Genomic DNA, 22,224 nt, shown 5'->3' with positions numbered 1-22,224 from the left:
GGGGGATGTGCTTGGGTTATGGGATGGAAATCCTGCGAAATTGGATTGTTATGATCATTATACACCTACAGATGTGATCAATTCATTTGATTAATAATAAAAAATAAAAAAAAAATTTGGAGACCTGAATCTTAGGCAGCATGTAACAGTCATTGCCTAGGTTCTACAGAAGGTTCAGAAATTTAGTAATCAACTAACTTGGCAAATGCTCTTTTAGAGACTGTCTTTTTTTTTTTCCTTCCTTTTTTAGATAATGTCTTATTGTGCTTGTGGGATGTGCATAGCAGGAAGACTATTCTTGTGTAGCCCAGCCTTGATTGCCAGGTGCTCTCCAAGTGAACTGTCACCAAACCTTCCAGGACAGAGGTGTGAGCTCCACGTTAGGGCCAAGGTGCCCTGACCTTACTCTCCTGGGTGAATGTTCCCAGGGAAGCTGCCCCATCCGAAGGGAGTGTGGTATCAAGAGCAACCGAAGTTAGGTCGGGACTTAAGTCTTTGCGATAAGACTGATTCGTATTTGAATTCTGGCTCTGACACTTAGCTAGCTTTGTGTAGTCCATTGTGCTGTGCACAGATTGAATAGAACTAAATGACATGTATAAAGAATGTCCATAATTTCTGGCATGTAGTAAATGTTCAATAATCGTTAGCTTAAAAAGTTAGGTTAGAAATTCCCTCGTGGTGCAGTGGGTTGAGGATCCAGTGTAGTCCCTGCAGCGGCCGGGGTCACTGCTGTGGTGCAGGCTTGATCCCTGGCCTGGGCGGGGGGAGTAAGGTTAAAGCTGTTGAGGGAAACTGGATAATTTAAATTGGGTCTCAGTGACTATGTGAGTTTACTTAAAAACCTGTGTTGTTCTGCATTCTGCTTATTCTTCGTGTTTAAGTGTGTTTTAGGCTTATAGCTGATTGATTCATTGACTTCTTAATTCAGAAACTATTTCTGAGCACCTGTATGTGTCAGACTCTCTGGTAGATATTGGAAATATAACAGCAAATGAGACAACGCGAGTCTCTGCTCTTACGGATATTCATTTCAATTGGGAGAGATGAAAATACTCCCTTTCCCAATAAACAAACAAATTAACTGGTAGTGATAAATGCTAAGAAAAAAAAAAAAAAAGAAACAAAGTGATATGACAGAATCTGGGAACAATTTTAGATCAGATGCTCAGGGAAGGCTTCTCTAGGGAGGTGACATTTAAAATATCACCTGAGGGAGTTCCCGTCAGGGCTCAGCGGTAATGCACCTGACGAGGATCCATGAGGACATGGGTTTGATCCCTGGCCTAACTCAGTGGGTGAAGGATCTGGCTGTGGTATAGGCTGGTGGCTACAGCTCTGATTCAACCCCTAGTCTGGGAACTACCATATTCTGCAGGTGCAGCCATAAAAGGACAAAAAAAAAAAAATAGAATTTTCTGTCATTGAACATCTGTAAAATTCTCTACAAGATGGAGCAAAGTTCTGGAGTTCGAGCAAGATGTGATGGTGATTTAGATGAGGGTAGTGGCAGTTCGAATGGAGATATGTGACTGGATTAGGAGATGCTGCAGCAATAGAATCAATAGGTTTTGTGGGTAGATTGGATGGAAGGTGTTAGACAAAGAGGAATCAAGGATGACTCCTCCAGTGTTTGGCCTGATGGGATGGGGGTACCATTTATATCAGTGGAGCAGGTTGAGGGGGAGTGGGTTGGGGTAAGAAGAACCAGGAGCCTGGATTTGGAAAGATTAAGTTTGAGTTGCTTACTGACCTCCAAATGGAGATGTCAAGTAGATAACTGGATACATGAGGACAAAGCTAAACATTTGGGAGATATTTTTTTAACCTGTTGCTAGTACTTAATGGAGTAGGTTGGTTGAGAGTACTTAGGGAGAAGGGTACAGTTAGAAGGAAGAAGAGATTCTAGGAGTATTCTTAAAAATTCAGGTAGTTATGACATAACAAAATCTTCTAACATATTACCCTTGTAGAAGTGGCTACATAAAGATGTATTGATAGGACTTTTTGACTTTCTTACATTCTTTTAATCTACATAAATGGGGCCAAAAAGAAGTCTGGCTGTTTGTCTAAGAGTCATTCATTTGACCCATATTCTGAGTGCCTACTGCAAGATACCATATTATGTACTATCTGTAAAATTAAAACCAGTAGAACAGTCATGTTGTTGGCCAAACATATTTAGTGAGCACATGCTATGTACATAGTACTAAGTAATTTGAGCAGAGACCCCCCCAAAACGGAAAATCGTCTCCATCCCTAAGAGAAGACAGTCTAAACCTGCCACTCAAAAGGAGAACAAACCACGTAGAAGTCACAAAGATAGTGTTTTTCCTTTTCCTCTTGCATATCCGATGTTCTTAGGCCACGAGGAGAACTCTATGTGGGCCAAATGAATTCGGTGAGGTAGGCTACCGTCCATAAGCCACTGTATCTTTCCTCCTCTTTCTACTTCTGGTCAATGAGAGAACTTCTCTGGGTGGAGAAAAGCTTGTTTCAGCCCCTCTCATCCTTGTAGTTACCTGGTACTTCAAGCATCAGAGCATTCATAGTTCCGTTATCTGGAGACGAGACATAAAGAATCCATCAGCATGTGGAATGGCTAACGTCTTTTCCCTGTTAAAGACAGTTTCCCTGAAGAACCGGTCTAATGCTTCAGTATTAATCCCCACCATTTGTTCAAAATTCTTTACTTCCCATACAGCGAGGGGATGGAGTTGGACGGCGTGGGGGAGTGGGTGGATCCCCACTTAATGATGCAGAAGGGACCGGGAAGGGAAGCCCCCTCTTCTGAGCTGATGGTTGTATTTGCTTTCTTAAGATGCAGCTGACCTTTTTGGAGGATTGTTATCAGAAAGAATAGCCTGGCATCAATTATGTTGAAACAAAAATCATTATATTTAGTCGTCATTCTCTAATTTATAAGTGGATTTTATTTAATAAACCTGGAGAGAAGCTTAGTTCATTCAACTACATTTACTGGTACCTCATCCTGGCAGACTCGCAATGCTGTAGTTCTGCTTGGAAAGAAACTCTCAGTACAGTAAAATTCATGTGAAGTTTTTTGTGGTCAATATGGCCAATTGGTAAGAGAAATACTTAGGGGCTTCTTTGGGGGCGGGTGTCAACGTAATTTCTTTGTACTTACAGTGTCCCATGCTGTGGTCTTAGCCATATACTTAAATGGGTCCATGTATATTTTTGTTGTTGTTGTTTTTCATTGGAAAATATTTTGACCTTTTTCCCTGTGCCAGGGAAAGTGCTTGCTTCTGGGTCACTTTGCTTGAACAAAAATGGAAGGTTAGCTACTAAATTGTTCATCTCAAAATTGTTGAAAATCCCTTGATGTCTGCTATCCGAACTCTATGGATTTCTCTTCAATCAATGAGACATGATGCCATCTCCGTGGATATTCAGCGGAGAGAAAATTTAGCTATTAAATTCTGCCATTCAGAATACTTGGGTCCAATTGTTAGCGAGTACTTGAGAGGGTCTAAGTGGCGTCCATTTACTGCTTTTTTTTAAGTCACTACATTTCCTTATGTCACCAGAAAGTCTGTACCTAGACTGTATTATCTTGTGCGTTAAATTGAGAGAATGCCAGGAATGTACATTTGAAGAACATTTTGGTAGCTTCTACAAAATAACACAGGAAAATAATAGTTTATTAGTTTATCTGATGTTCCTTATATAAAGGATCATATGACGAATTCCTGCTTAAAATCAGTGTCAGAGACATATTAGTCTTTTTAGATGACTCAGTGTGTTTGCTTCCTTCTAGAGATTGGAAATATACAACACAAACGTTTTTTCTCTTTTTATGAATGTCGGGAAACTAAATTTATTTTAGCAAGTCCTAACAACTTTAGGTATACCAATGTCTTAAATTCTTAGTTGGTTTCTTATCCACCTTTTTTCCCCCCCACACCCACAGCATGGAGACATTCCTGGGCTAGGGATCAAACTGGCACTGCAGCAGTGACAACACCAGGTCCTCAACCGCTAGGCCACCAGGGAACTCCTCTTATCCATCTTTTTATTTTTATTTTTTAATTTTTTTTGTCTTTTTGCCATTTCTTGGGCCACTCCCACGGCACGTGGAAGTTCCCAGGCTAGGGGTCTAATCGGAGCTGTAGCTGTCAGCCTGCACCAGAGCCACAGCAACACAGGATCCGAGCCGTGTCTGCAACCTACACCACACGGCAACACCAGGGATCAAACTCGCAACCTCATCATGGTTCCTAGTGGGATTCGCTAACCACTACGCCATGACGGGAACTCCTTCTTTATTTTTTTTTATCCATCTTTTTAATGTGTGTGTTACAGTTTTATAACTACTGCAAGTTTTTGTTTAAATAACTGATTTTATTTTATTGTTAATGGCTGCACCTGCGGCATATGGACATTCCCAGGCCAGGGATCCGATCCAAGCCAGAGCTATGGCAACACCGGTCCCTTTAACCCACTGCACTGGGGATTGAACTGGTGCCTCCATAGCAACCCAAGCCACTGTAGTCAGATTCTTTTTTTTGGGGGGGGGGTGTCTTTTCTCTTTTTTTTTTTTTTTTTTTTTGTTGTTGTTGTTGCTATTTCTTGGGCTGCTCCCGCGGCATATGGAGGTTCCCAAGCTAGGCGTCGAATCGGAGCTGCAGCCACTGGCCTACGCCAGAGCCACAACAACGCAGGATCCGAGCCACGTCTGCGACCTACACCACAGCTCACGGCAATGCCCGATTGTCAACCTACTGAGCAAGGGCAGGGACCGAACCCGCAACCTCATGGTTCCTAGTCGGATTCATTAACCACTGCGCCACGACGGGAACTCCTGTAGTCAGATTCTTAAACCATTGTGCCACAGCAGGAACTCCAGTTTTTGTGAAGAAAAATAGCAGCGGTCACTTCCTCAGAGGCTTTCTTTGAAGACTCTATTGAAATCAATTCCCCTCCTCTAGCCCCTGGGCTAGTTTTATGATCAAAGCGTCTTCCCTTATTGTACTTACAATAATTTGTAATTATTAATATTTATTGGTTTCCTTATATATGTTTGCTTTCTTCTCTAGTCTCTAAGCTCCAGAAAGACAGAAACCATATCTCTCTTTCAGTCTGTAAGCCCTAGCTGATCTAGTATGTAATACATGCTCAATAGAAACTGATTACTGTCATATTTTAATAAATGTCAATAATCATCAATCACTAAAGTCTTATAGCACAATACTTCGGACATCTAGAAATGTTGGCGGGGTATTCAATTAATATACAATAATTTTAATAATGTATTTGGCCCTTTTAAACGTTTTGTGCTTTAGGCTTTTGTGAACCATCTCAGGATTTTTATATAAGCAACAATTCATCCACGATCAAAATACAGAGTTCCTGTGTGGCACAATGGGTTGAGGATCTGGTGTTGTCACTGCAGCAACCTGGGTTGCTGCTGTGGTGTGGGTTCGATCCCTGGCCCAGGAAATTCCACATGCTGGGGTGTGTCAAAAAAAAAAAAAAAGAGAGAGAGAGAGAGAGAGATATCAGAGAAGTGAGAATCAACAGAACTCATAACTTAGTAAAATAATAATTAATTAGAGCACATTATTCACATAATATAATACCTTTATTAAGAGTTATGCAGGAGTTCCCGTCATGGTGCAGCAGAAACAAATCCAACTAGGAACCACGTGGCTGCAGGTTCAATCCCTGACCTCATTCAGTGGGTTAAGGATTGGGTGTTGCCGTGAGCTGTGGTGTAGGTCGCAGATGCGGCTCAGATCTGATGTTGCTGTGGCTGTGGCTGTGGCCAGCAGCTCAAGCTCCGATTGGACCCCTAGCCTGGGAACCTCCATATGCCGTGGGTGTGGCCCTAAAAGACAAAATAGAATAAAGTTACAAGGATAGATGTCTGTATTTCCTTTGGCAAATTTTGCGTTTTTCTTTTTTTTAGGAGGAAGGAGGGCTACAGGGAAAGCAGGCTATACGGGATTCCTGTTGCATGTCAAGGAAATAGCAAAGATGAAATGAGAATAAAAACTGAGCCCAGACGCCTTCAAGTCTTCCTGACGGTGGGAAAGTCCTTCGCCATCTTCCTCCCCCACTTCTCTCCTCTCTTCCTCCCCTCCCTCCTTCTCTTCCTTCAGCTGTCTCCTCCAAGCTGGGACAGTTTCTCAGTCTTTCCTGATCGTGTATGACCTTGACACTTAGGAATAGTCATTTTCAGATGTTTGGGGATGGTCTCTCAATTTGTGTTTGCCTGATGAATTCTCATGAAAAGACTGATATTTGGGGGAAGAATACCCCAGAGGGGATGTGTGCTTCTTGTCACATGGCTTTGGGGCACATGATATCAACAGGACTGGAAAAAAAATTGAACTATATTTGATTTACAGTGTGTTTTCATTTTAGATGTATGACAACATGTACATAGATACTTTTCCAGATTCCTTTCCATTCTATGTTACTATAAAATGTTGAATACAGTTTCCCATGGTACACAGTAGGACGTTGTTAATCTATATTATATATAGTAGTGGGTGTCTATTAATAACAAACTCCTAATTTATCCCTCCCCTTCCCCCTTTGGTAACTACAAATTTGTTTTCTATGTCTGTGGGTCATTTGCGTCTTGTTAATAAATTTATTTGTATTATTTTTTAGATTCCACATAAGTGGTAGTGTGTAATATTTGCTTTTCTCTGACTTCACTTAGTATGATAATCTTCAGATCCACCCATGTTGCTGCAAATGGCATTAGTTTATCCTTTTTCATGGCCAAGTAATATCTCATCGATATATGTACCACATCTTCTTAATCCAGTCATCTGCCAATGGACACTGAGGTTGCTTCCATGTCTTGGCTGTTGTAAACAGTGCTGCAATGGACATTGGGGTGTGTATACCCTTTCTAATTAGAGTTGTTGTCTTTCAGCAGAACTTTCTTTTTAAAACAGTACTTATTTCTTATGTTAATCTTGATCACTTGGTTCAGGGGGTTCTGCCAGAGTTTTCTGCTATAAAGTCTTTTTTTCTTTCTTTATTCTGTTGGTTAGAAGTGTGTGACTTTTTATCCCCAGTTTTATTGGATGTACGTAACGTTTACAGTGTGGTGTGTTGACATATGTATACTTTGTGAAATGACGACCCCCATCAAGCTTATCAGCAGACCCATCACCTCACATAGTCATCTGAGTTACCTTTTTTCTCCGTGTGTGAGAACTTCAAGATCTGCTCTCCTGGAATGTTTCAAAGACACAATACAGTATTATTAACAACCGCCACCATGCTGTACATAAGATTTCCAGAATTTATTCATCCTGCACAGCTCCAACTTCATGCGCTTTGACCAACGTCTCATTTCCCCCACGTCCCAGCCTCTGGCAACTACTCTGCTTCAGTGAATGTGACTTTTTATACTCTCTGCTTCAGTGAATGTGACTTTTTATACTCTCTGCTTCAGTGAATGTGACTTTTTCAGATTTTACACATAAATGAGATCATGCGGTCTTTGTCTTTCTGTATCTGGCTTCTTTCACTTAGCATAGTGGGTCTGCCATGTTCATCCATGATGTCATGTATGACAGCATTTCTGCCCCCACCCCACTTTTTTTAGTCAAGACATTATTTTTAGAGTAGTTGAAGATTCACAGCAAAATTCAAAGGACGATGTAGAGATTTCCCGTATACCCCTGCCCCCCACATGCATGGCCTCCTCCATCATCGACATGCCCTACCAGAGTGGTACCTCTCCACGGCGGATGAACCTACATGGACACATCATAATCACCCAAAGGCCACAATAATCTTAGCGGTCACTCTCGGTGTTGTGGGTTCTGTGGGTTTGGACAAATGAATAAGGACACGCACCCATCATTATGGTATCACACAGAGTATTTTCCCTGCACTAAAGGCTCCTGTGCTCCCTCCCCAAGCCCCTGGTGAACACTGATCATTTCATTGTCTCTGCCATTTTGTCTTTTCTAGACTGTCATTTAGTTGGCATCATACAGTATATAGCTTATTCCATGGGTTCCTTTCACTTAGTGATATCCATTTAAGGTTCCTTTATGTCTACTGATGGCTTGGTAGCTCATTTATTTTTAGAGCTGAATAATATCCCATTGTCTGGACGTACCGCGGTGTATTTAATCACTCACCTACCGAAGGACATCTTGGTTGCTTCCAGGTTTTGTCAATTAGGAATAAAGCGGCTATAGTGTGCCTGTTTTTGTATAGACCTAAGCTTTCATCTTCTTTGGGCAAATACCAAGGAGCATAAGAACTGGATTATATGATGAGTGTACACTTAGTTTTGTAAGAAACTGCCAATTTGTTTTCCAAGGTGGCTGTACGTACCATTGTGCATTCCCACCAGTAATGAAGGAGGGTTCTTACTGCTCACATCCCCACCAGCATTTGGTGTCATCAGAGTTCTGGGTTTTGGCCACTCTAATTGGTGTGATTTCCTTCGTTTTTAAGGCCAAGTTCCATCTATATCTATGTCTATGTCTATATATGTATATGTATCACATTTCTTTATGCTGAATGATATCTATAGCTGTATCATTCTCTCTCTCTATATGTATATACGTATCACATTTTCTTTTTCCATTCACCTGTCAATGAATACTTAGGTTGATTCTATATCTGAGTTATTGTGTATGAATGAACATAGGAGTGCAACTATCTCTTTGAGATATTGATCTCGTTTCTTTTGAATCTGTACCCAGAAGTGGAATGCGGTTGTCGCAGACATGTTTCTTTGAAAACTCCATCTTGTCCTTCTTTACTTTCTCTCATCTTCTTGCCTTACTTTATCCCATCTTCCTGCTTGGAAAAGCAGTCACAGTGCTGGTAAATGACTTAAGCTTAAGAACAAAGACCTAAAGGCATAAGTGACTTAAGTTTAGGAACTGTTATGTGTCTAGAGTCTAGAGTAAGAGCTTAACCTTTTACCAGATAAGTGGCTTTTAAAATAGTAAAAGAACTTATATAATAGTAAACAAACCCTATATCATCCACCCATAGCCACTCCTCACCTGATCTCATCTAAAGAGCACAATAAAAGCAGTCTGGTTTCTTGAGGTGGTGCTCTTGGTCCCTGAGAACTTGAGTCCCCTGGTTCCCACCTTAAGATAAATGTCTCTGTGTCTTGTTTTATGTTAACTTTTTCCTTAAGTTCCACAGCACCCATTCTTCAGCCCCATCCTGCTGAGCTGGCCTTGGCACGCTGTAGTTTCCATTATGGCTCAGTGGGTTAAGAACCCAACATAGTCTCTGTGAGGATGCAGGTTTGATCCCTGACCTCACTCAGTGGGTTAAGGATTCATTGTTGCTGGCAAGCTGCTGTGTAGGTCACAGATGCAGCTCGGATCTAGTGTTGCTGCGGCTGTGACAGAGGCCTCTGATTTAACCCCTAGACTGGGAACTTCCACATGCCGCAGGTGTGGCCATAAGTAAGTGGAATTGCTGGCTCATATGATAGTTGTATTTTTCATTGTTTTGAGGGCTCTTCATACTGTTTCCCATATGGCTCTACCAATAGAAATCTGTGACTCTTTAAACTCAAGAATTTAAGGGTGTTTTATTTAGCTTCCAAACCTATGGGATTTATAAAAGCTATTCTTTTAAAATTTCTAGTAAAATGGTACAGTACATAGTTTGTAGACGATTGGTTTTTTGAATTTATTGAAATTTCATTGTGAATTAATTCATGACCTACTTCTGTAACTGTTTCAAGTGAGCTTGAAAGGAATCTGCTTTTCTCCATGGTTTACTTTTCACATCTATGAAAAAGGAAGAACCAAAAAGGTCCAACTCTTTTGATTTTTGTTTTGGAGTTTGCAAAACCAGGGACCAAACTGAAAGACAGAAAAATACTACACTTGTTCTTTTTCACGCTTTCTTTTACAAACTCAGACTCAAGTATATCTTCATATAAGTAAGCATGTAGGGGACAGAGAAAAAGGAAAATATCTGTCCTTCCTGAAAATAGATTTGTTACCACTGAGTAACAGGTGCTTAATCCTCTGTGGGGGCACAATTCCAGCCCACAGAGAAGGACTGGACAGAGTGGAGGAGTAACCATCTGTGATAGTGAGTCCAATCTGGATTTGATTCTTCAGGACCCACTGGCCTTCGATATTTATAAAAGTGAAGCTGAACCTTTGATGTGCTGCTCAGAATTATCGCTATATGCCAAGGTGGCGTGGTGGTCCTTCAGCAGACTGATTGATAGCAGCTGGTTAGTCAATCAGAGAGCCAGCCTCGTTGCCTTGGAGGCAGCATAGGTGCTTATCTAAATTTCATATTAGAAGGGGAATTGGAGAGGCAAGGGCTTCACCTTATGGATTTAAGTGAGATCTTTAAGAGCCAACCTCTCGGGTTTTCAGCATAAGGTCTCCATGTGCCCGCGCTCCTGCACTAACTCTTCTCATGCCCTCTCTCACCCTCTTTTCTCTTTCGTGAGCTGACACAGAACTGACTGTTGGCTTCCTAGCTCCTCCTGGACATCGTCAGCAACGTCTGCTTCTTTTTCGTGGGAGATCTCAAGCCTTTCCAAATACAACAAATCAGTAAGGCTTTTTTTTTTTTTTTTTTTTGTCTTTTTGCCATTTCTTGGGCTGCTCCTGTGGCATATGGAGGTTCCCAGGCTAGGGTTCAAATCGGGGCTGTAGCCACCTGCCTACGCCAGAGCCACAGCAACGTGGGATCCGAGCCGCGTCTGCGACCCACACAACAGCTCACAGCAACGCTGGATCCTTAACCCACTGAGCAAGGGCAGGGACCGAACCCGCAACCTCATGGTTCTTAGTCGGATTCGTTAACCACTGCGCCACAATGGGAACTCTAGGCATGTTTTAAAAATAGGTAGTTTTATATGGATTTTTTTGGTTGGTGGTGTTATTATTTGTTTCAGCCTTATCATATGTTTGAAAATTATCAAATTTTACAGTTGGAAAAAATAATTTTTCTTCCTCCCCCCAAAGTCAGTAACCTCAGCTATTGGCATTGTCAGAAGAACTCTGCATTTTATCTGGAATGTTGCTAACACCTGTCCATAAACAGAAGCAGACTCTCCGAGAAAAGAACAGCAAAAGAACAAAAGAAGAAGAGGAGAGTGGAGAGAATACCTGTTACTCAAGAGTATCAAGAGTAGAGGTGGCACCAATTATTTACTAGCATTTTTCTGTCATCAGAAGAGCAGACTTTTCACCATACAGGGATGTGAGATGTTCTCTATACTGGAAAGAGCATGAAATCAGACGGAGCGAATGAACTCAGGTTTTGCTATTTGTTAGCTGTGAGGTTTTGGTTAAGACACCTGACCACTTTGATTCCACAGTCCTCACATATGTAAAATGCTAATTATACTACTTTTCACCCAATGTAAAAATAGTGTCACTGGCATAGTAAAATGGCATATTGGTATTGTAACACTTTAAAGTGGTTACAAAAATTAGAACGTTTCGAAGAGGTTTAGAATTGCTTTCCATTTCTGATTCAGTTTGCCAATGTTGTTTACTAGTCATTCTTCCATGTTCAGATCTTCTTCAGTCTTTCTAATAATCGTGAATGTCCTCAATGCCTCATGACAAATGCCTTTCTGTCCAGAACAGCTCGCGGATTGCTTTAATGAATTCCTACCTGATTGACTTGTAAACTCTTTGTGGGCAGACCCTTGTGATATAAAGGAATGACTCTGCAATTTAGTGGGGGGTAGGGGTTGGGGATGGACTGGGAAACATGATAAACGAATGATTAAGTAAAAATTTTAGTAAGATGGTGATACGTGCTTCAGATAAAATGAAGCTGTAAGAGGGATGGGGAGAGCAGAAGGTGAACGTTGCAATTTTAAAAGGCATGGTTGAGGAAGCTGCAATTTTATTTTATTTATTTTTTTAATTGTCTTTTTGCTTTTTCTGGGGCCGCTCCCTCGGCATATGTTGGTTCCCAGGCTAAGGGTCTAATCAGAGCTGTAGCCACCGTCCTGAGCCACAGCCAGAGCCACGCGGGATCCGAGCCGCCTCTGCGACCTACACCACAGGTCACGGCAACGCCGGATCCTTAACCCGCTGAGCAAGGCCAGAGAGCGAACCCTCAACCTCATGGTTCCCAGTCGGATTCCTTAACCACTGCGCCACTACAGGAACTCCAGGAAGCTGCAAATTTAAATAAGAGTGGTCAAAGAAGGTCTCCCTGATAAGGTAACTTTCGAAACCTGACTATTACGTCAATTGAGTACAAAGCCCTGATGGAGTTAATGTGCTAAAATACAATTATCCAATGACTTCTTTTCTTAGCTAACTCCCTAAGCGAAGGTACGTTTTCCATCTCCAGAAGGTTTCAGTGTTTACCCACAGCAAACATGGCGGAAAAGGCTTCATCCGAACACTCTCGGGCCACCAATAAAGACGACCACAGCGCTTCCTGTGTTTGCCCTTAACAAAGATGGCTACAACACTTCCTGTTCAGGTCTCTTGCCTTCAACAAAGATGGTGCCCATGGTACAGGTTCCCTGACTGTCTGGATTCCGGTTGCAGTTTGTTCTGTTTTGTTTTTAAAGATACGTGTTTGCAGACGTAAGTAACAGGAAACCAGAACCCCCGTATCCATCTTTTCTCAAAGACCCCGCGTCGTGGCATCTGCAGCCTGGGCCCTGCAAGCCCCTCCACCGTCCCGCCCCGTGACTTGCTCGCGGCGTCCCCGACCCGCTGTGGGGGTGACGGGGTGACGCTCTCCCCTCGGGCTCCCCTGCAGATCATTCCCAGCACTCCCTTTTTAGTGGGTCAGGTTGCCTAGAAAATCTTTCGTAGTTCTTCCTGTTCTTAATGCCACAGAGCTTGAGCTGGCAGGGCAAGGAATAAAACGAAGTTCCAAACGGGCAGGAGTTGCCCAAAGTGCACACCCCCCTGCTTACCTGCCGCCCCTCGGGGTCGCCCGCTGTGGTGGTACTTTCTGTGGGTGTTGTGAAGCCCCGTCGGCCGCCCGGGCCTCCCCTCTCCGCCACTTACTCTCCTGGCTGGCCCTCTGTTCACTGCTGCAGTGGTCTTGGAAGCAAGCCATCAATGGCCTGTGGACATTTTTTTTTTTTCTTTTAAAGGAAACAAACACACCCATTAAATATCCCATGCATGTGTGGCCATGGCAGTGTTGTGATGGAGGTTTGGAATTCTTCCACGGAAGGGCTGGAGTCTGTGATTAGGTGTAAGGTTTACTGTAGACTGGGCAGGAATGCTTAATGTTTTCCTTGAAGGCCTTTTCTCTTGGTGAAAAAGATTCTTAAACGTATGGTACAGGTTTCTGACCTCACCCCCACTGCGGATCAGGTTCGGCACATGCCCTGGGTCTAAAGGATACCCACATGGATATCGGCAGTTTCTGCCGTGATGGGGTTGTCTCTGATGAAGGCAATGTTAAAATAAAAAGCACTGTTTCTTCTCAAGCATGCTAAAATGAAATGCTCCTCTGTTATCCTCAGGAAAAAATTGCTTTTAAAGTAGGGTCTCTGATCCACTTTTTTTCCAAATCTCTTTATGGAACAAGGACTGGAGCTAGGACCTCACTATGTAGAGAGCAAAAACAAAGGGCATGATTCATGCTCAGGGTTGTTCATCACGTTCAGGAACATTGGAAATTAATTCAGCTCGGCTTAACAGCTGCGTATGAAACACCGTGGCCTGGCACTCTGCTAAGTTTCAGAGACGTCCTTGACCTTAAGGAGTTTGCATTGTAAGAGCCTTTTTAGGGGCTCATCAGACGTCCTGTGACCTGAGCTACCTTTTGTCTTTTCCCAGGGGCACATGGAGGCTAGAGACAAGCAAGTCCTTCGCTCCCTTCGCCTGGAGCTGGGTGCAGAGGTGCTGGTAGAGGGGCTGGTTCTTCAGTATCTTTACCAGGAAGGGATCTTGACGGAAAACCACGTTCAAGAAATTAAAGCTCAAGCTACAGGCCTTCGGAAAACAATGCTGCTGCTGGATATCCTACCTTCCAGGGGTCCTAAAGCATTCGATGTATTCCTAGATTCCCTGCAGGAATTCCCTTGGGTAAGGGAGAAGCTGGAGAAGGCAAGAGAAGAAGCCATCGTTGAGCTGCCTGCAGGTAGGCCTCAAAATGATCCCTCCAGACCAGCTCCCAAAGTGTTGGAATTGTGCCCTTTGGATGTGAAGTTGGGGTTTTAGGCTGCCTGGGCGTTGGCCTGTCCTGAAAGTGGGTACGGAGTTTGGGCTGAAGGCACCTGGTGTTGGTGGCACCAGATGAGGAGGTGGAGCTAGGACGTGCAGCGGGGGAAGGCGCAATGGGCCATGACTGGGAGGGTGAGGCGGGAACGCAGTGGATAGTTTAGAAATGCTTCCAGGGAAAGTTGGCAGGTCCCTTGGGAGGCATGTTCTCCTCTGAGAGCCAGGTCATGTCTCAGCCCTTGGCATCAGGAGCCATTTGGAAAGTGCAGATGGGAAAGTAGGCTTCAGGCGTCCTGATAACTGATGTGTGGGGTGCCAGAGGGGTGCCAGAGCGGCCGGCCGGAAAAGGTCAGACTCATAAAGGAGGAGACAGCGTCTAGGAAGGCACGCCTTGCACCTGTTCCATGGCCCGCCCTGCGTGGCCACAGGGGATTATTTGGAAGGCTGGCTTTATTTGTTTTTAAAGGCTGTTGATTTAAAGTCTTCCTTTCAGGTGGGCTTTGTTTGGACACCTGGAGTGTTTAATTTGATGTGGACAGTACTTTGGGGGAGGGATGGCTCCTTTTGATTTGAAGGAACGTTGGAAGCTATGAAAAAGAGAAACCGTCCTAGGGTTATCAGCCTGGCTTGTGTCGGGAAGGAGATGTGATATGAAACACTTGTTCCCTCTTAACACCTCTCATGCTTTCTACTTTTTATGGAGATTGAGGAGCAGAAAACTGAACTGGCCAAAAAAAAAAAAAGAAAGAAAAATTTACTTGCTTTTTTTTTTGTTGTTTTTAGGGCCGCACCCGTGGCATATGGAGATTCCCAGGCTAGGGGTCGAATCGGAGCTGTGGCCACTGGCCTATGCCACAGCCACAACAACGCCAGATCTTTAACCCACTGAGCAAGGCCAGGGATCGAACCTGTGTCCTCATGAATGCTAGTCAGCTTCGTTTCCGCTGAGCCACGATGGGAACTCCTACTTGCTTATTTTTAATAGAGTTAGAAATTGACATTCTCAGTTTCTTTCTTTTTTTTTTATGACAATGATAGTTAGAACTACCCTAAGTCGGAGGTCTGCAAGGATTTGTTGTTGCCGTTTTTAAAATGCCAATACAACTGGTTTAAAAAAACAAATACCGCTAATAAAAAGACTGTTTTTATTCTGCTCCACGGACCTCATATTTTGGATGATTTTCCAGATCATGTGTATTAAGACATGATTAATTCTTCTCTCTGTATTAATGACACATATCTGAATATTTGATCAGCATGAGGTACCCGGTTGACTTAGGAAGGCCTTGCAAAATCCCAGTGGAAAGAGCAAAAATATTTTCATTTCTTAGCATGGCCACATTACAGGTAAATGTATGTTTTAGGCTTTTTGAAATCCTGAAAAGAGCTGGCCTCTGAGGACCACAGGAATTCTCAGGTTGGATTGTCCTTACAAAAGAAAATACTCCAGGCGTGTGAACAGAGCCAAAGTAGCTAAGACATTTCTAGCACTTGATTGAAAGCAGAATAAATAACTTAGCAGTGGGGAGATGTTAAAAGAAATGTTAGGGTGTCCAGTGTCTTCGCCTGGTATTTGACTAAGAGGTTCCTCTTGGCAATACATAGTTGAAAACAACAAAGCAGGCAGACCGAAAGCCCATTACTACCAAAATATTTAATTTCATTTCATTATCATTTGGGGTGTCGTAAATGACACTGTTGTATGTTCTTCAAAGAGGTGCGACCCCATTTTATTTCTTCTGATTCATTCAAAGAACACGAAAAATTAATTTTTTTTTTTTTTTTTTTTAACCAAACAGTGAAAGCTACAGTGAAGTTGAAGGAAAGTAGTTTTGGTTGTGGTGGTGGCGGTGGGGTTTAAAAGTAAGCAGAATGAAACAGGACGAGTGGGAAAAAATTGCATGTCTGTGCTGAAGTTTGGAAAAGTAAAAGTGAATTTGTTAATTCGGTGGAAGGGGTCAATGGAAGGCTAGGTTGGCTACTGCACAAATAAGGTACTGTTAATTGCTTTACTTTCTGTCGAGTCACACAGCTCCTGAAAAGAATATTCTGGAGAGAGGGTCCGAGTTACATACTGTTCCATCTACGTCCCGTAGTGACAATTACATAAGGTCACTTTTTGAATAGTTTTTAGCAATTATCGCCTATGTTAAGTAAGATTACAAACTCTAAGGACGGGATGAAGCATAATGGTGCAGTGCACCCCTCCTCCCCCTCACTCCGTTAAAAGAGCGTCAGTATTCCCACGGACTTTGAGGACCCCAGGTGCGCCCCCGCTCACCCATAAACCCTCCACTTGCAGTTGATCACTCCCTCCTTCGCGCTGTCCTTTTCCATCTCACACACGTCACTTGGAAAAGCCACTACACCTTAGGTTTCACCCATCTCTGCATGTAAAACCTGGAGGAAATGATATATTTTAAAGGCGTTGTTAGTTAACAGTCTTCTTTATTTGAGACCTTAAACTTTAAGGGTTTAATTAGTTGACGGTAGTTTTTAAAATAAAATTAAATTAGCACTTGATTGGTTGGAAGCCTAAGTCTTTTTTTTTTTTTTTTAATCCTGGAAAGGGTAGCGGCGTTGAAATGCCTTCAGTTTAATGTCCCTGTAAAAAATACAAGTGGACCCAGAGGCCTCTTTCCCAGGAACCCAGTGCTTCTCCAGTGTCGTAATGGAGTCATTTTAATAAGCTTTTAAATGGTCTGCTTAAATTTTTGTAAAGGCATGTTTGAATTTTGAGGAACTGGGACATAGGAAAGTGTGCTGCTTCTATGTGTATGTATATGTGTTAACCTCTTCTGATCTTTTACTCATTTGGGTTGCAGTTATTCAGTAATTTGTAGAGGTTTGGTGGTCTCCTCTTGGGAGGCCTTGAAGAGGAATGGGGACGGATGGCTTTCTCTTGGGCCCAGAGGTTGATTCTTCTCCAGTCATGAACTGATTTTATTTTATAAAACTTTTTTTTTTTTTTGTCTTTTTGCTATTTCTTGGGCCGCTCCTGCGGCATATGGAGGTTCCCAGGCTAGGGGTCTCATCGGAGCTGTGGCTGCCAGCCTACGCCAGAGCCACAGCAACGCAGGATCCGAGCCGCGTCTGCAACCCACACCACAGCTCACGGCAACGCCGGATCGTTTACCCACTGAGCAAGGGCAGGGATCGAACCTGCCACCTCATGGTTCCTAGTCGGATTCGTTAACCACTGCGCCACGACGGGAACTCCATAAAACCTTTTCTTGTTTGGGTCTTTCTTAGAGATTCTTGGTTTCCCTTTTGTTTGGTTGGTTAATCTTTGTGTTTTGCTTGTAAACTTTGAGCTCCCTCAAAGGCCTTATTTGGTGACTGATCCTAGTGAGTTATTTTTAATTTAGATTCTGGGTATAATCTTTTAGAGAAGAATCAAGTGATATCTTGATCCTTTCTGCTCGACTTAACTCGGCCTCCAGGAAATCTCAAAACATAAAACAAAATTCAAAACATTTTAAACCTGTGATTCTCTCAGGATGTGCTTAGATGGCTGGTATCCCTATCTCTGTTTTTTTTAAAAAAAAAAAGAAAGAAAAGAAAAGGCCTTAGATGTTAAAGGGTAATTGAACTGCGTTTTTCTTACCCTGTAAGGACCCTTACATTTAAAAAGAGGAATTCTGGTGCTAAAATGATTTAATCCAGCTTGGCACCATGGAAGGAACACTTTGCAGTGTGTGCTTACTGGCCAAGGTCACACACTCGATGCTAGATCAGCTGGAATCCTCCCTGGGGTCCTGGCAGGTCATTTAGGAGATGAGGGCACTGTGGCATCTGGGTAAAGGCAGCATGTGCCTGCCTGCCTGGCTTCCCACTTCTCGGGGGCCCTGTCTGGGCTGACACGCTCATTCTGGTGCCTGAGCTAATCTGGATCTGGAAAAGAGGTTTGTCAGCAGCCTCGGCCTCACCAGCTGGTGGACTGAGCCTAAAGTCGTGGTGGGCCCCAGGCGTCTGTTCCACCATATTGGCCGCAGCTGTGGGACTGGGTCTCTGCCATGATTCCCACTTGACAGTCAGCCTGGCAACGCTTCCTTTAACCCCAGTCTTTTCTAGGCTCAGGAGATTTTTTTTTTTCCTCCTCCCTAAGCTAAATTTCTGCTTTATGTTCTCTTAGCCACCAGCACGGATGAAGGAGAGGTCTCTTAGAACGCAGCTCCACGCCTGCTGTGTCAGCATCAGATGCCTCATCTCTTTAGCCTGCTGGAGTAGCTGTCTTGGGGCTGACATTTGTCACAACCTTGCATGAGCTTGACCCTATGCCCTGGCCTCCGTGGGAGCCCTCCCTGGAGCAGGAGGTCAGGCTGGCCTGGTTCCCCTCAATCCAGAGGCTCCAGGGCTCAGCTGTCCCTTTTGAAGCTGGTCTTGTGTGACCATGCAGAGCACATCAACCGCTGTTTCCCACTCTGGCTGTCAGAGGTATACTTGCATGCACCTGAAGTTGCTGGTAAATAAGGCAGAAATCCTAGGCATGGGTTATTGGAGAGATTTCTAGGCTGGGATTTTTTTTTTTTTTTTTTGGTCTTTTTGCCTTTTCTAGGGCCGCTTCATGCTGCATATGGAGATTCCCAGGGTAGGGGTCGAATTGGAGCTGTAGCTGCCAGCCTACACCAGAGCCACACAGCAACGCCAGATCCTTAACCCACTGAACAAGGCCAGGGATCGAACCCGCAACCTCATGGTTCCTAGTCGGATTTGTTAACCACTGAGCCACAATGGGAACTCCAAGACAATTTTTTTTTTCGTCTTTTTGCCTTTTTCTAGAGCCACTCTTGCGGCATATGGAGGTTCCCAGCCTAGGGGTCTAATCGGAGCTGTAGCCACCGGCCTGCGCCAGAGCCACAGCAATGTGGTAGGCTGGGATTTTTGAATCATACCACAAATCCACATCTGCTCTGCGTTTGCTGAGTTCAGAGCTGATCGTCGTTCATTATGGTCTCTCCAGGCTGCGTAGAGCTCACCCTGTGGCATCCTGTGTCCTAGAGACGGAGTGGGGCCTCAGAGCAAGACCCCTCCTCCTGGTAAGGGCAGAGTCTACAGGGAGCCCCGCGTGGTCATCCTGGACTTCCTGAGCACCTGCTAGATGCTGGGCGCTAGGTAGCAAAGACACACAGGATCTCCAGATCAGCTGAGGAGCTTCATTCATTCACTCATTCAGCAAATATTAGTGCCAGACCATGGCTGCTGGGATGGGTTAGGGAACCAAGCCCCCGCTCTTCCGGAGCTCACCGTATTCCCTAGTCCGCTGGGGACAGACAGAAACAAGCGAACGAATACATAATGCATGAGATGTCGAGAGTGCTGGGACCAGCGGTGGCAGGGTGGTGAGGAAGGGCCGAGCAGAGTATGTGGGCAGTCGGAGAAAGCCTCTCCCATGAGAGGATGTGGAGCAGAGGCCTGAATTCTTCAACAGCACGGGTACCCGGAGGACGAACTTTCAGAAAGAGGAGAACACCCGCGTGAAGGAACTCAAGGGGGGTTCCGGTGACCGTGTGGCGGGGAGCCCAGGCCCTTTGGAGAGTGACCTTCCTCCCAGAGGGACGTGTCGCACTGCTGGTCAGCAAAGGCCCAGGCTCGACCGTTTGTGGCTGGGCTTCCTAGAAGCTGGGGTGTGTCCACAGGCCTGATCTTGGCTGGTGCTTAAAATGACCCTGTATGATAGGCGGCTGTGGGATTAAATCACAGGTGAGAGAGCTGTGTCCTTCTCCTCTCTGTTTGAATCCTGTTATCACCCAAATGAAAGCTGTCGTTTAATACAGGTATTTCTGTGATATCTCTCTGGACACTTGCCAGTTTTTCTTTTCAACCAAGACAGCTCCTCATGCTTAAATCCTTCTGTGGACACCAATATTTAGTTAGAATTTAGTTGTGTTTCCTCCACCCCCCCAACCCCTTGTATGAGTGTCATAGTTTCCTTCATGACAAGTAAAACTGTTTTCTATTCCTGAAGTTCTTTTAAAACACATTGTTTGTATTATGTAAAAACGAGTCAACATAAAGAAAAACACTAAGAAATTAACAATGGTATGAGGATACGACAAAAAAGCTGTGCATGTATTTTTCTCATTTAAAAAGAGCGACAGGGGAGTTCCCGTCGTGGCGCAGAGGTTAACAAATCCGACTAGGAACCATGAGGTTTCGGGTTCGATCCCTGGCCTCGCTCAGTGGGTTAAGGATCCAGCATTGCTGTGAGCTGTGGTGTAGGTTGCAGACCCAGCTCGGATCCCGCGTGCTGTGGCTGTGGTGTAGGCCGGTGGCTACAGCTCCGATTGGACCCCTAGCCTGGGAACCTCTGTATACCTCGGGAGTGGCCCTAGAAAAGGCAAAAAGACAAAAACAAACAAACAAATCAAAAGAGCGATGAGTTCGGGGCAGGCATCAGCACCTGGCTGGCATAGTTGGGGCAAGAAGGCTCCAGCTCTAATTCAGCTAGACTATAATGCCACATTCAAAGTACTTTCCTGTTTTGCTTATTTAGTGGATGCACAGGGGGTGGGAACTGGTTAAATTTATTTGCAGAATTGCCAGCGTTGCTTAATTTTAAGGGATATACATTGTAAGTGCATTCATTTGCTAATGTAAGAAGGCAGCCAAATGAAGACACATCCTGGTCCAGACTTGCAGACGGGAAGGGGGAAGGGGACGGGCGCAGACCACCTCGTTTTTCTCTGAGGAAACCGAGAGCCGGGCGATGAAGCCGCTCGTCCCCCGTCACTCGGCCTCTTAATGTAGCTTACTGCCTGCACTGGGAGCCAGGCCTCCTAGCTCTGGACTCTGGATTGAGGACTTTTGCTATACAGTCTTGGTTCCCTGCTGGGTTCGAAGTGGATTGTGTCGTGCTGGAGTGTTAATAACTGAAATCAGCCTCTCACAAACTCGTATGGGTGCTTTTTTCTTCGTTTTAAGAGGAACATTTCAAGGGCTTTTAGCGGTATCCTGGGATGAGATTTTACTAAAATATTTTATTTTATTAGTGCCAATTTTCATCATTTTAAAGGAAATTTTGATGGTTTAGTCCTGCATTTTGTCAGAAGACTCCCCCCCCACCCCCACCCCATCTCCCCACTTCGGCCAGGCTGACATAAAGCAAGAGTGGAAGACTTTTATCAAGTATTTATGAGACTGATGAAATAATGCATCTGTTGGCAGCCAACTGCAGCTCTTTCTAGGAATAGCAAACCATGTGACAGGTCTCTCCCCAGCGGGGATGCTTCCATATCACTCAAAAAAATGGATTGAATGTTCTTTTCTTTTAGAAATTCTCACTGTGACGTTTTTTCTCTCTCCTGTGGTTGAATGGGTTGCTTGGCTACATCAATCACCTATTTACCATCAAGGTTGATTTAGCTCAGGGTTTTTCCACTTGGGCTTAAAAAAAAAGACTAGAATCTAATGATCTAAAGGCTTCACCTCGGGCCGATTCATGCCAAAATCTGCAGAGGGTCTGGGCGGTTCTTTTTTCTTTAGTGTCTTTTTGCCTTTTCTAGGGCCACACCTGTGGCATATGGAGGTTCCCAGGCTAGGGATTTAATCAGCTACAGCTGCCGGCCTACACCAGAGCCACAGCAACACCGGTGATCTGGGTCTTCGACCTACACCACAGCTCATGGCAACGCCCGATCCTTAACCCGCTGAGCGAGGCCGGGGATTGAACCTGCAACCTCATGGTTCCTAGTCGGATTCGTTAACCACTGCGCCACGACGGGAACTCCTGGGTCTGGGCGGTTTTAAAGACACAAACAGGGATACCCATGCAGAAATGCTTTCCTAGGTTACAGTGCAGCCGGGGTTGAGAACCTTTCGATCTGACCAGGGGGTTAGGCGTGTGGCTCCTTTCCCACTTGGTGCTCCCCAGGTGTGGGCCTCCCAGAGCTGTGTGCTTGCATGAAGAGCTCTCGTTTTGGAGTTCCCGTCGTGGCGCAGTGGTTAATGAATCCGACTAGGAACCATGAGGTTGCGGGTTCGGTCCCTGCCCTTGCTCAGTGGGTTAAGGATCCGGCGTTGCCATGAGCTGTGGTGTAGGTTGCAGACGTGGCTCGGATCC

The 22,224-nt window shown here is 44.4% G+C and overlaps 1 protein-coding gene and 2 long non-coding RNA genes across 8 annotated transcripts in view; 2 read left to right on the top strand and 1 right to left on the bottom strand.

The window, feature by feature from the left end:
• Positions 1-6,529, top strand: part of LOC125131540 (uncharacterized) — a 93,828-nt gene extending 87,299 nt beyond the window's left edge. The window contains exon 3 of the long non-coding RNA XR_007135961.1: positions 5,933-6,529. This is a non-coding gene — a long non-coding RNA (uncharacterized LOC125131540). The remainder of the gene's footprint in view (positions 1-5,932) is intronic.
• On the bottom strand, positions 2,163-13,217 carry LOC125131539 (uncharacterized). Its single transcript, XR_007135960.1, has 2 exons — positions 12,902-13,217; positions 2,163-2,561 (listed from the first exon to the last, which is right to left on the bottom strand). It is a non-coding gene; the product is annotated as an uncharacterized LOC125131539 (long non-coding RNA).
• The window catches only part of CRADD (CASP2 and RIPK1 domain containing adaptor with death domain), a 177,335-nt gene continuing 167,190 nt past the window's right edge, over positions 12,080-22,224 (top strand). For 2 of the 6 annotated variants that reach the window (XR_007135958.1, XM_047788287.1), the window contains exons 1-2: positions 12,201-12,563; positions 13,779-14,082. Coding sequence is in view for 5 of the 6 variants with exons in the window: in XM_047788287.1 (XP_047644243.1) it covers positions 13,785-14,082 (298 nt within the window). In the remaining variant the exon portion in view is untranslated. The other 4 variants (XM_047788282.1, XM_047788286.1, XM_047788284.1 and 1 more) reach the window with 4 other exon arrangements.

This window comes from Phacochoerus africanus, chromosome 7 (assembly GCF_016906955.1).
Source record: "Phacochoerus africanus isolate WHEZ1 chromosome 7, ROS_Pafr_v1, whole genome shotgun sequence".
NCBI lineage: Eukaryota > Metazoa > Chordata > Mammalia > Artiodactyla > Suidae > Phacochoerus > Phacochoerus africanus.
The sequence above is the reverse complement of the archived record's forward strand: the minus strand, read 5'-3'. Positions and strand labels throughout refer to the sequence as shown.